Below are 13,985 nucleotides of genomic sequence, written 5' to 3' on the forward strand. Positions count from 1 at the left end.
ATGCTAACAATGCGCCATGCTTGATGTCGACAAAAAAGGCGCTCATATCAGGCCGCAAAAAACACTCACGCGTGCACCGCGGCATAGCGCGGTTCCATCTTCCGTCATTGTTGCACACCACTTTGGAACTTGTCCCGGTTGTCCTGTACCCGTGGGCGCACTCGACGTTGCAAGTCGAGCCCGCGAAGAAGCCGTCCGTGCAGGAAACATCGCCATTGTACACTTTGCTCAGCTTGCGGCAAGATGTACCTTGAGATGCAAAATTTATTTTGCATTAACACAGTCTTGAATTCGATTTTATGCTGTCGGTGAGTGCATTTTCGCGCTATTAGACAACCGATAGCGATAATAGGCCATCGGGCAATCCAGTTTTTTCTTTAACTGATGTTTTTGTAACGCTGAATATTTTAGTAATAAGGTAGGACCAATGTTTAGCCATACAAGAAGGTAGCGCATTCACTTTTCGGTAACATATATCTATATCAGTAAGTTAGACCGGAAGTATAGAAATTATCAAAACCCTAAAAGAGACCCGCGAGAACACAAACTTGGAAGTAACTTGAGGAAAGTTCTAACCAAGAGAGTCTGTTGCTCACAAAGCAGTATATACTTACGGAGGCACTTTGGCACCAACGAATTTGACCAACGACCCAGGGCACGGCCCCGGGCCCCGTTTCTGCAGGTTGTGCTGATTCGGCCTGCTCTGAAGTAGCCTTTCTCGCATGTAAAGCGGCACGTGCTGCCCACCGACCTATAATCTCGCTTACTGCACTTCTTCAGCAATTTGTCGCTCATCTTGATGGGTGGACATCGGACCACTGTAAGGCAATATTGCTGAGTTAGGCAGGTGACGGCAAGAAAACACTTTTAAGCGTGTTGGTGCAAGTTGAAGATAACCGTTTAGGATTGATGATTTGTTTAAATGTAAACCAGTTTTTTATTGGCTTTTAACGAACGATTTTAATATGTTGAGAGTCCTGTGGGTTTTTCTCTACGTCTCTTTAAGTCTAAGTCAATCCTTTACATGGTTACAGACACGCGTGGTTACAGACAGTATGAGCGGGAATTCCTAATTAAAGATGATAAAACGATTACCTAAGCCTTACGATATAAAGCTTAGTCTGTTTGGTACGTGACTCTGCAGCCTGTTTTGCATTTTTGCACACGAACAAGAATCAAATGCTCATATAAGGACAACAGATCGCTGCAGTTCCCAATGACGTATTCTCGGAACATCGTCTGACAGCCCAAGCGGTGGCCAATGTGTAGTACCTTCGCAATGTTTCACGCAAGTTGTTTGTCGAAATGCCGTGCGGCCGCTAGAAAGACGTGTCCAGAGTGCGTCAGAGTTGAAATGTTAAGTTGGCTGGGGGCGAGCAAAATCGAATCGACCGCACTGTGCCAGCAAAATGAATGCGAAAGCCATTGCGGACAACGCCAAATGCAAAGTAATTTGCGTGCAAGGATGCTGGCCAACAGCGACGAGCTCCTTCGTGCCGCTAATCGTCTTTCGCGGCATTCCACGTTATGTACATTTGCGTCCTAAAGCCATTGGAATTTTCTATCCACCCAACGCGGTTTATGGCGAGGAATACCATAACGGCGTTATAAAGCCTTCACGATCGTAACATTTATAAAGGTTACGCAACGCGGTTAAGCGATTTAGGCGCCAACTAACGCTAATTTGTCGGGGAAAGGCGTTGTCACGGTTCCAAAGGCCAGAGGACAGCAGGTTGAACTTACGTTCACACGTCGGGATTTTGTTGTTCCATACTCCTGGGTATTCGCTGGACTTGCTGATGGTCTTGGGCGCCACGCAAACGAGCTGTAAGAAAAGCGGCAGACTTGTTATATAAAGAAAAAAGTAAAAAGCGGCCTACACTTCCTTCGAACTTCACGTAGCGCAATACGTTATATGTAATGAGAATTTTACTTGAAAGTTTCTCGGTTGACAGTTGAACTTACGCTGGAGCGAAAACCCGATGGAATTCCGAAGCCACTATTGCACCTGAAGTTGCACACGCTCTTCAAGTCGCGGCCGTTGTTGCAAGAGTAGGAACCGCGGTTGAACTGGTTGATGGGCGGGCAGCTGACCTCTGTAATAATTTGTTTTAAACGCAACATTGTAGCTCATGTAACGAGTTTAGTTATTAAAAATGTCTCACAAAGGAACAAATACAACTATGTGACCAAGTTAGAACAGCCAACAATTATTCCGTTGTAAATGATTAAGCAACACTGTTTACAGCCCTATTGCCAATCGCAAACGAAAAATCTTTTTTTACGCCAAACCTACTTTCACAAGTGGGCGCTCTCGAGCTCCAGGTCCCCGCAGCGCCGCAAGTGGATTTGGCACTGCCGTAAAGCACATGGTTGTTGTTGCAAGTAAAGGTGCAAACGGAGCGGTAGCGGTTGGTGTTCGAGCATCGCACCATACCGAAAGATGGCTGGCCCATCGCCGGTCGGCATCGGATTTCTAAAAAAAATATTTATTCTTTTAATGCATGTTAAACAGTAGCAGAAGATTCTAATTAAGTGAAAAAGCCTTCAAACAAAAAAAATATTAAGTTAGCAGGTGTACACTATGTTTAAGTTGGAGGCTCCCATGGTAAGGGGTCGGTTCCGATTACCGATGCTTAGGGGTGGTATTGTTATTCGTCTAATACTGGGGTACTATCGGTGCATTATAATGGGGTGCTATAGGTTTATTTGATACTCAATTTTGTGCATATGCCTCCAACGCAGCGTTTTTATCTTAAGTAAATTGAACAAAATGTAAATTACATTTTGAAGAAAAAATATTTACGTTTGCACCTTCACAAATATTGGCGCAATCTGGTATTGGATCGGACGTGTGTATTTTTTACTCCAAAATCAGTTAACACTATCAGAATAACGCAAGTATCGAATACTTCTAATTTAAACAGCTTCGGATCCCGTGTTTTAAACACGCTTTCTTAGTAAAATACCACGAATAAACCAGTAATTAAAATGGCATTTACGGTGGCAGGAGGGCGCCATGTTGGACCACTTGTTGTTGGTGCAAGTGCTGGTGGACTTTCCCCTCATCACAAACCCGGGCTTGCACGAGTATTCGCACATGGCTCCCTCACGCGGCGAGGTGTAGTCGTGACACTCGGAAATAACGTTGCTCGCTGTGCGGGGCCTCGCCTGGCATCCACGTCCTGCAAAGTACACGTTTGGGTTTAGGGCGAAGTTAGCGTGCGATTTAAACTTCGCTGATTTTTTTTTGCAAAAGCATTACCTTGGCTTTCTGTAAACCGTAAAGCATTTACAACAGGGACAACACATGCAATTTGGTTTAGAAAACAAAACACCAAGATACTTTCAAAATGTCCTTTGACGCAACCTGGCGGATTGCAGCAAAAAAATTCAAAGAAAAAGTTTGCTTTGTACGTTAACACATGCCTATTTCATAGAAATGCTCAAGCACCACATGTTTTCAACATATCTGCAACGGCAAAATTGCGGTTAGGTTAAAATAAATTAAGGAAAGTCGTATGCTATCTGTTACAAAACTAAACGGACGAAAGCTGTTCTTAGAGATATCGATTTAGCAAAACGCGTGCTTCGAAACCAATGCATTCCAAATAAGAGTCATATATCAACGCATACACGCATATATGATTTACACACAGCAGTATCACGCCTTACCGACAGCAGTAGTTTCTGCAAGACATAGAAAAACGTGTATACGGTTATGAAGCACAGATGTAAAATGGCAATACATATAATTTTACATGAAAGTGCAATGTTAAGTGTTCACCTTCAGGTGGCTAACCCGGGTAAAATGGAGAAACAACAAGAAAAAAATAATTTGCATATGTTTGTTTTAGTTTTCTTACTTTCGCATTTCGGTAGCTTTCTGGACCAGGTACCCCGGAGATAGCAGGTGACGCGATTGGGTCCATTCAGGCTGAGGCTGTCCGAACAGGAGATCTCGCAAATCGAACCGACCGCGTTGCTATTGGTACAGTCCATTACCAGCTTACTGCTGGCTGACGGCAACTTGCAAGTGATCTCTGAAAAGTAATAAAGTGGGTAAATGGAAATCCTTTACAAAAAAGTAAGATTTTTGTTCCTGTCTTAAAGCGAATGTTTTTAAATGATTTTAACTTGAAATAAAATGCAAAACCTATTTTTAAAGTCATTTTTTATCAGGATATTCCAAAGATAAAAACGTATGGTTAAAATATTGCATTAGTGCGAAATATTACAGTTAGTGCGAATAATTACAGTTAGATCCCACAGCGCAAAGTTTCGCACGACCTAGGTCCTAGAGGTTAACAGTGTCCGGCGCGAATATTAATTACGAACTTTAATTAAAGTACAGCCGTCTTGGCGGCGCAGTTTTTCCCAGGCGGCGTCAAATTCCTACCAAATACCAGCGTCGGTTAATTGCCCATAGTTTTACTCTCTTGCCCGACGTGTTTGGTACACAGCACTACGCACGGGCCAAGTTAGTGACGTATACTAACAAGCGCACTCGACATGAATAACTCACACGTCGCCGCGTGCCGTTCAGGTTCCCTTCGGGTTATTCGAGCGACTGCAGATGAAAAAAGAAAAAGTCCCAGAGGCGCATCGTATTTGTTGCGATGGCGGAGATAAGATCGCCTAAGCCACTCGAACCCAAAGCAAAAGGCGCAACATATAGCCGCGATTACGGCGGGATTAACGCCCGGTCGGGAGTTTGGAAATTAATTTTTACCCTCTTAACCGGGCAGCGAATCTTTGGCAGCCAATGCAAGTTACGCAACGCCTCCCTGTTAACCGACACGCGACCGTTAGACCTCGCGGACTTCAGGTAGACAAATATGCAAAGAAATTCTGTTACAAAACACTTTATTACTCACGTTTACAGCTCGCAGCCGATCCCGTCCATCTTCCACTTTTTAGACATGTCCTCTTGGGCGAACCAAACAGCCGGTAGCCACTAATATGTTTAAACAAATATAAGGGTTTTGAACCAGGAAAATCTAACCAATAGCTGCTGACATACTATAATCCTTTCTTTATGAAACAATATTCATAAAGTATCTAAAAAGTCGTTTTAAGTAATTTATTAGCAAAAAAGCTTGTCCCCTGTGCTACTATCAAATAAAACATACACACACCACTGGCATCCTATAACTCAATATCCACATACCTTTCGCAGGTGTGAGTGCACACGGAGCCCCTTGAGCGTCCGTGGCTACAGCTGATCTTAACGTTGAGTTTGGGATCCAGTTCCGGGCAGACAAACTCGGGTTCGACCGTGGACCCGACGTTTGGGCTCCTAAACGGCGTTGGGGGTGGAACTGGAATCACAAAGCAATGTGACCATATAGTTAGTGACTTTAAATGCCGACCAACACAGTACATAAACAAGTGTAACGGTCTGGTGACCGATTAAACTAGTGGTTGTCAACCTTTTATGGCTTGCTGCACCCCTGCAAGATTTCTCCGTAGGTAAATCACTAGAATGTCACAATAAACGGAAATGGAACAACACACATCCAATGTACACAACGTAGAAAGTTATAATTGGATTTATTTCACTCTAATCTTTCACAAAAATTGTAAGAGTTGTGTAAAAATCAGATTCATAAAGATTCTCAAACATCTCTCCGGCACCCTGGTTGAGAACCACTAGATTAAACTAACATACATAATGCGAATCTTTATTTAAAACAACTGCAGGTGAGCATGGCAAAAACAGCTGTCCAATCGAACGCTGAACAAGTTTTTTTCTTTACACTCTTAAGCTCAAATGGCAAAGTGAAAGAGTCCTACCCCGTCTGACACACTTGGGTGGGGTGATGACGCTCCATGTGCGATCAGTTCTGCATCTAGTCGTCGTAAAGCCGACCACTCTGGTCCCGGGATTGCACTTCCATGTGCAGACGTCGTTAATGCGATTGCCGGCCTTACACTCGAGTCGACCATTTTCTGGGCTTTTCAGCTTTTCGATGCAAGCTGAGGACAGAAAACATTATTGAACGGCGTACAGTAATAAATGCCAAAGCTAAAGATATTTTCTTCAGAATTATTAAATCTACGCGCTTTTTATGCAGACTCTTTTAAATGACGGGATGTTATAATTGAAACAATCCATTTTCGCTGGAAGGGTATATTTTTTTCATTAAAGTTCTGCTAATCTTGGTTCACCTGACAACCCGTATTTAAAAGCCACAGAATCGCAGCGGACGGTCGCGTTGACGTTTCGCCACCAACGATCGCCACATAAGGCGCGGGCGCGGTTTGCTTCAAACCTGAATCAGCGGCCTCTTGACCTTACCGAAAAGTTGCATATTGCGCGTGTTGATGCGGGGGGCAGCTATCTGGCGTTCGACCTTGTGCAGTTGCCGCGCCAGTGATAAACACGTATACAAGCCTACAATCGCAGTCTGAATCACGCGCGACTGCGAAAACTCAAACGCACCGGAACGTCTGGTTTCCCGATGCCAGTTTTCCCCGAGGCCGCGCTTAACTGTGATTTGGAATGAACTCGAGCGTCAGCGAAACAAACAGACGGATTATCGTCGTAAGACCAACGTCGAGTCGACGGCGGTTTTAAACGGTGCCGAGTTCGCACTTTTAAAGTCACGTTTATTTCCCGTCAAGGTGTTTTCGAAACAGGAAAGTTGCATGATATTTTGGTATTGTTCGGCATATCGTAACTTAAAACAATTCTTTTCGTTATCGGTTGGATTTTAATTGGCGATACCTACCACAACATATACCGACGTGCAGGACCTAAATGGCGACAAACGCGTCACCAGTGACGCATCGTAGCGTCACAAAGAAGTCAGCGTGGTATCGCTCGTTTTGGCTTTTGTTTTCTGCTAAAAATGGCTAGGATGATTTTATGGTACGGTTCTCCGTAATCCCTACCAATTGTTTTAGGGTCGCTCAACTTTTCAACACGATAAACCAATTTCGAAATTAGCCCCGAGACAGATTATATCACAGTTTACGACTGGAATTTTTGGAGAGAAACCTGTTTTTTTAGTCACGCGCGACCACAGACACGCGAATGTTGAAATAACCGAACAGCCATTTGCTTATTCGATGGCGAGATAACCGTCGCCAGTTTAAGCCTTGTCGCCCTGATTCGGTTAAGGGCAAAAACACACAAGGCAATAAAGGTGTAACGGCTTGCACGTGCGACGACCTCACTGAGTGTACTTACTGTCGCCACAGGGCAGATCGGCCGCGTTGCAGACGTCGCTCTTGCACATGCACTTGCACACCGCGTCCTTCCTATGATTGGGAAACAGAAAAAAGAAAGGCGTCAATTTGAGGCGACAATTTACGAGCGTTGACACATTAGCGCGGGGAAAGTAGCATCGTACAAAAGGGATAAACTTCCGCCGATTCGACGGGTTGTCTAGCAAGTGCAACGGACGCTTTTTAAAACCAAACGACGCTCGTTTTTCACGGTTTAAAGCAGCGACAAGCGGTGACACTTCGTAATGTTTGTTTCGCGCACGGCCCAACGACTTGTAATCGCCCGCCGTCGCTAATTGTGTACCCATTACTACTCTAACAATCGCATTAAAAAAAACTGCGTTTGGCGGCTTTAAGCGCCTTTTACGACTTAACCATCTAAATTTGATCATGCAAATAACACCAGAAAGTGGCAACTTACGCGTGTACTCCTCGACAGGCCAGCGTCACGTCTCTGCCGTTTCGGATCTTCTTGGCCAGCACCGGCATGAATTGCGCGCACCGCTTCGTGTAGGTGATGATGCCGTTCTGGTATCTCATCTCGTTCAAGCACGCGTTCTGGCAAAGATGCACAAGCGTCGTTAAGTTCCATTACTGGGAAAACATGCCCTTTGCGGCGTTTTTCCATTAAATAAATCGTGACGTTGCACGCTACAAGATAAACTCGAGGCGTCATTGCCGTATAAGGCGGTGGTTTAAAAATGGGCGACTGGCTCCTCAGTCGGTTTTAATGACAGCATCGTGTGGAAAATTGCGCCAATGACAGGTAACACGCAAATACACCTATAGTTATCAGTTATCGTGTTTCTGTATGATGTCTGTTGCATCTGTTTACGGATAACTTAAAGTAAACGACTGTTTGTGCCTTAAAAGTCATTTGGTTTGCTGGTAAAAGTTGATCAAAAATTAAAACTAGCACAGATGCACGATTTTCTTAGTTTTAGCTGCACATTATAGTTCCGCCTTTGTTTTTTTTAAGCTTATTTGATTGATTTATAAAGTTTCGCAACGTGTTTCGAAACAAGTCAATTTATGACAATCATCAGAGGCTGTTAAAAATCCAAAGTCGCCTTGTGGTTAACCAGATCAAACAATTCGGCACAACAAGGCGTTGTGCTTTACGTGGAAAACCTTCAACCCTACCATCAACTCATTTTCGCGCTCGACAGGCCGCCAATCAAGGAACCAGATAATACCATGTCACAGCAGTTAACGAAATGACACACAGAAAAGGGCGGGGAAAAACAAGCGAAATCTATAACATTATTTCGAAAAACGCTTCGGAATGGGGGAGGCACTCTGAAGGACGTTGGCGAATATTGCCAGATAAAATACGCGAATTAACGTAGCGGACAACTTACGGTGCCAGCGGGGCAATAGTTGGGCCTGTTTCGGTTGCATTCGGCGTTGGAGGCACGACCATTGCACTCGTAGCACCTGATTAAAGTCCGGAAGACTTTTTCCGACGGCATGCCAAGCACTCTTCCACGAGCGTTGAGCGCCTGTACTTGCACCAAATACTCACGCTGCAAGATAAAAGTATTATAGTTAACAGTTGTCGTAGAAATAAATGTGCTTCTTAACTCATCGTTTGTTTAATCACAAGGTTGTAGTTTGCAAATTAAAGTTCATGAATGTATTTTGTGCTCACAAATTTAACTTTTGTTGTCAAAAAAATATCGTTGTTATAAAGTCTGGTCATTTAACATGACAAAGTTTTCGTTATATGAGAAATGTAGATTTGCTATGAAGTAATTCGTTGCTGTTTACTTACCCCGGAAGCCAACCCGTATAGAACGGCGCTTCTCTGATGTATTCCCACCTTCCTTTCACTGGTCGCCACCGACTGTTCTCTTTTGCCGTCAATCCATTCCTTTGCTGATATCCTGAAACAAAAACTAGCTTTAAAAATGGGAAACCTAAAAATGTTATTTTCACTGGTTGAAGTGGGATATGGATAGATATGTTGAAAACGAAATAAAATTGTTATTGTCAGGTATGATACATGTTTATCAGTTTTTTTGGAGTTGCATCATTTTATGCTTTATGGTTTATTCGTCAGCAAAACCAGTACACAGCCAAACGCTTATGACGAATCGGTCAGCTATTTATAACGCGTAAATCCCCTTTACCGATATTAAACAACAAGTTTTGAGAAAGAGAAAAAAATAACCACATGCCGATCGAAAGACAGATCCAAACTAGATTTCGTTGCGACCGCTATGTTTTTGATTTGTATCAGCTGCGTACGCGTGCCTCTCTTGGAAGTGGAACTTGTCCTAATTTGGACCTCTGTGGCGCGTTAGAACAAAAAAACGCCGAATAACAGTTAACGGGTCGACAATGTTTGTGCTTTCATGTAATGCGATTTATTAGGACGGAATCGATCACGTTATATTTCGTTCACGGATAGAAATTCCCCTTGATCTTGCTAGGTAATCATTTCAGTTTAAACTATATTTATTAACATTGGCGCCGGTCGGTACGCAAACCATTCGATACTTAGAGCGCTGGCGCAAATATGCTGCCGCCCATCTGCTAGCCAAATAAACACCCATCCATGTTTGTTATTTTGGATGACTCGTGGGAAAATTGCTTTCTGGACAAGCGAGCCAGAGAGGAGGCAAACACGTGCGTTTGATCCTTCCGCTCGAGAACAAAGAACATAATGCCGGCCGAAAGCGTAAACTTTCGCTGCAATTAGAGTTCATAACGCGACCGTGGAAAGGCTAAATTCAAGTATAACTCGAGCGGTGCGAGCTAAGTGCGCTGATCCACCTTTGTTTAATTGGCAATTCGCTGCACAAGGGTGCAATTATGTCCGAGCGCACGCGTTTTAAATCCTTTTGAGGGAGTGCGACCGCGAAAACGGAATGTATTCGCTTGAATCCCGTCGTCGGTACATGCGAGGAATTTTTAGCTTTATCACGATTTATTTTGATGTATTGTTTTGGGTCACTGGGGGTCAATATGTAGAGATTTCCCTTGTACGCCAAGAATAGAGTTCAACACCAATGATTAAACAGTATAGCGGCTTACATATCACGATATGACATTAATAAACAGCCGGCTATTCCCGAAAACCAGCGCTTTCGCAAAACTCCCGTCTAAATATATACATTTTACTTTTAAGAAATCATATTATTTTGTCGTGGTTCGTGACTTTGTCACCAGTTTCGCTCCCAAATGCCGAACAGAATCGGTACATGACTGGGTGCCACTTTCGTTGCTGTTACATAACAGTTTCGAGTATATTTTTATCTTTTTTTACGGATTCTTTGTCCAGAAGGGGTATTACCGGGATGGATGCGGAGTTTTATCAATTTCGCGTAAAAGTTAACCCGATTTTCTTCCTAGATATTCGCCGCAATTAAAAGCGATTAACTCGAGCCGCTGTTGTAGGAGAAACTCCGGTGTTATTGTTTATCCATCGCGCAAGCTTTTACACGGAACCCGGTGAAAAATCTCATTTGGCTCGCACTGCCGCCAAACTGTTGTCTTCGCGTGATTGGCAAATGGCTTAACTCGGGCGAACGTGTAAAATTGTTCGTCTTGTCAGCGCCGCGCAAGCTTAAACAAGTGTTAATGCCAAAGCCTTAATTGCGAACACCCTGAAGCGGTTAGGGCTGTGTGGAGGTGGCACCTGCTGACACTGAAAGGGCCGCGGTTCGCGCCGGACGAGACATACACGAAGACGCCCTGCTGACCGCCACCATCGCAAATAGAAGCAGTTACTCAGTAAAGCGCGAAAGAAAATATTTTATTTAGGGCACATTGCTATAGGCTAATTAAATTTTGTTTTTTTGCCTGAAAATTGAACACAATATTTTTAGCAACTGAGCATTTTGAAATCCATTTAAAGCAGGGATATTTTTTTTCCTCCGAAAACGCATTAAATTTTCGGAAAATGACGTCAGTGAAGTTATAACGAGACGTCTAAAACAAGTATTACAAAACCTCAGGTTATCGTTCAATGGAGTGCTCAACATGAAACTGAAATATTTGTTTAAATATACATTCAAGAATATGGAGGTGGCCTTGGGAGAACGGAAGATGGCCTCGTAACAATAAGAACATTTTTATTTAGCGGTACGGGTATTCGAAAAAAATATTTAACCGGAACGATGTTCTGCACAGTTCCGGCTTACTACCACTGATTTAAAGCCGAAAGTTTACGTTAATTATTTAGACTTGGCCGATCAAGATGTCACCACCGAGCAATCACGGCAATTTGCGTCTTCGCTCAAGATGAATTAAAAAATCGTGAGAGGTTGCGATATGCGTGTCTGCATACAACTTATACGTAATCGCAGGTTCGAGAACACACGTCCGCATCACAAGGGCAGATTGGCTCTCATATGTGGTTTGGCAACTTGAAGGTTTCGTAGGTGGATTGGAAATTGAGGCGTGGTAGCGATCTCGCTTAGCTGCAATTAGCGCGCGCCAAAGCCTGGGTGGGTTGTCATGGCCTCTGCCGTAATTGCGAGATTTATATAACTCTAATTGGCGATTTACAATCGCACGGCGTCAGAAATCACAGCAGGGCCTGTCAATAAACCGCTTTTCAATGTGGCACATTATTCAAGAGCTTATAAGGTGTACGCGTCTATATTTGTCGTCAGATTATGAAGGCTTATTATAGATCTGCAATTAGATTCCTATACATAGGTTCCCAAACCAGTTTGATCACTTACAGGTAAAACTGCGCGTTTGGGTAGTTGGTGAAGCCGACTTGAACCGACGTTGCTTTGATATTTTCAAGTTGAACTTGCAGTCTACCCATTCGGGGAGTTCGCTTCCTTTGAGCGACGGTGATAGCTAGAAACAAGACGGCTAGCATTGCTAGCAGAGTGAGCGGGGTTTGACCCCTCACGGAGCCTCGGAGACTCATGGCGATCGGGTTGCACACAGAGCAAAAACGAGGAATGGCTTACGTAGACCGTTTAAGCCAAGCCAAAAAGTCGTAAAGAATCCTACTGATTTCAGTTCTGTGCGTATAACAAAAACAAAACAAATTATTAACATTATATGTATATATATTTACTAAAATAAAGTAAAAGGTAAAGTAAGGCGGTAACGTGATGTCTTTTTTGTTCGACCTGTGTGGAACATGTTAAGGCATGTAATTTGCAAATTCAATTGAATTTATTATTTGTGGTTGGGTGCCATGTCGTCCCAAGTTTAATAATGAAAACTAAGTGACGCAGGATATATATTTAAAGTTGGGAATGTGTCACTGAGTTTATGAATGCCAAACACACACCTTAAGCAGAACGGGTATTAAAGTAATCACAGATGAAGAAGTGACAATTATTCGACACAAATACACATTTACCGCTACCGCGCCGAATGGAACCGAGCAATTATTCGGTTTCCTTCAATTCCAACCGACGAAAATATCCTTTTGAATCAAGACCAGAGAGCAAACGGATTTAAGTGGCGATTGGTATTGATGGGTACACACTGGGCAGGCGGGTATTAACCTGGCTATCAACATTTCGAGGTCGCAGTCTTCCGCAACGGTTGACGCCTACCATAATATGGAACGCTCGGAAATTGACAATTATTGCTCAAATTGTTTTTTGTGATTGACATTGTCAATTCTAAACTACAAGTTAAGCAATTTGAACATAAATTATGCGAATTTCGCCAAAATGTTAAATAAAACAATAAACAATATTTAAACCAAAATCCAACAAAAATGTACCCCGCAGAACCCCTCTTTGGCACTTTGTTTTCTGCCTAAAATAAGGTGCTCGCGAATCTTTGGCCGATATTTTCAAACAGCGCTATTTTTGCCACTAGAAGGCCGCGATTGGCTTTACTGTTTTAGTATACGACTTTGTTTTCCACAGTTCTAAACTAATTTATTTTAAAAATCTATAATCTAAATCACCGAAACTCGCGTAAGCAAATTAATCAAAAAAGGTTTAAAATCTCAATCAATCTGCGTAAATTAGAAAACCAGTTCCATCTTATGTGCAAATAAAATTCTTACGCGCCTTATATTTCCATTTGATCTTCATCGTTTGCCCGGCCGTTCGACCGCCGAGCAACTTTACTGGACTGCGTGACTCAGCCATGCAATTTCGCTTTATATATGAACCTGATGCGCGCCCAAAAGTGCGATTACACGAACGCCTGACGCCCACTCAAATATTGGGTGCTGCGCTGCAGGTTCAGGCGCCGCCTGCCTAACCCGCCCATTTTTAGGCGCCCTATTATCCTTACACTTAATTAATAACGCTCTATTAACTTCTAGACTCAAGTGATAAAGAACAAATGTTAAAATAGACTTTAAAGAGGAAGTTTACAATAGAAAAAGCTTTTGTCCACTGCATATTTCACAAGATGCCGTCCGGAGTGACAATCTACCACGCGTGTTTAACAAAACGTGCAACAGCTAGCAAATACTATTTAGCAGTTTTAAAACTTAAAACTCAACATCACTCTTTCTCTCACCGAAGACACTGATTGTTATAAGCCAGTTTCATCGCATCAAAATCGCAGTCACACACCGCCATCAAAACTTCTTTTTTCGCCAAGTGACTATGATGACACAATTAAAGCGAAGGGCACGTGACAACGCTTCGGCCAACTGCTGGTCGGTAAACTCACCTGTCACCTTGCACCTTTGTTAACTGGTTCGGCGAAAAGGGCGGCTTACCTATAAAACTGCACATTTTGATAGTGCTAGAAGCCCTGCTACGAAGAAAGCAAACACCAGGGTATGCCCACAGCTGTGCAACATC

At 43.1% G+C, this 13,985-nt stretch overlaps 2 protein-coding genes across 2 annotated transcripts in view; both read right to left on the reverse strand.

Annotated features, from left to right (window-relative positions):
• LOC146147945 (complement receptor type 1-like) overlaps positions 1 to 6,314 on the reverse strand; it is a 38,152-nt gene extending 31,838 nt beyond the window's left edge. The window contains exons 1-11 of the mRNA XM_083387962.1: positions 6,302 to 6,314; positions 5,797 to 5,979; positions 5,171 to 5,321; positions 4,878 to 4,957; positions 3,867 to 4,043; positions 3,003 to 3,185; positions 2,297 to 2,476; positions 1,966 to 2,096; positions 1,744 to 1,825; positions 615 to 818; positions 70 to 249 (exon numbers count right to left, since the gene is read on the reverse strand). Coding sequence (XP_083244088.1) covers positions 70 to 249; positions 615 to 818; positions 1,744 to 1,825; positions 1,966 to 2,096; positions 2,297 to 2,476; positions 3,003 to 3,185; positions 3,867 to 4,043; positions 4,878 to 4,957; positions 5,171 to 5,321; positions 5,797 to 5,979; positions 6,302 to 6,314 — 1,564 coding nt within the window. The remainder of the gene's footprint in view (positions 1 to 69; positions 250 to 614; positions 819 to 1,743; positions 1,826 to 1,965; positions 2,097 to 2,296; positions 2,477 to 3,002; positions 3,186 to 3,866; positions 4,044 to 4,877; positions 4,958 to 5,170; positions 5,322 to 5,796; positions 5,980 to 6,301) is intronic.
• Positions 6,315 to 7,178: 864 nt separating this feature from the next.
• On the reverse strand, positions 7,179 to 13,284 carry LOC146147947 (uncharacterized). Its single transcript, XM_083387963.1, has 5 exons — positions 11,928 to 13,284; positions 9,008 to 9,119; positions 8,595 to 8,759; positions 7,655 to 7,791; positions 7,179 to 7,266 (listed from the first exon to the last, which is right to left on the reverse strand). Exons 1-5 carry the CDS (start codon positions 12,122 to 12,124, stop codon positions 7,179 to 7,181), a joined length of 699 nt encoding a protein of 232 aa, XP_083244089.1. The 5' UTR covers positions 12,125 to 13,284.
• Positions 13,285 to 13,985: the final 701 nt, after the last annotated feature.

This window comes from Ascidiella aspersa, chromosome 4 (genome assembly GCF_963924565.1).
Source record: "Ascidiella aspersa chromosome 4, kaAscAspe10.2, whole genome shotgun sequence".
Classification (NCBI taxonomy): Eukaryota; Metazoa; Chordata; class Ascidiacea; order Phlebobranchia; family Ascidiidae; genus Ascidiella; species Ascidiella aspersa.

Excerpts from the sequence above, each read along its gene's own strand:
- LOC146147947 (XM_083387963.1), bottom strand. The coding sequence starts at position 12,124 with ATGAGTCTCCGAGGCTCCGTGAGGGGTCAAACCCCGCTCACTCTGCTA. Across the intron at positions 9,120-11,927 it reads CCAAACGCGCAGTTTTACCT|GATATCAGCAAAGGAATGGA; the intron begins GTAAGTGATCAA and ends TTTTTGTTTCAG. Across the intron at positions 7,267-7,654 it reads GCCTGTCGAGGAGTACACGC|GAAGGACGCGGTGTGCAAGT; the intron begins GTAAGTTGCCAC and ends TCCCAATCATAG.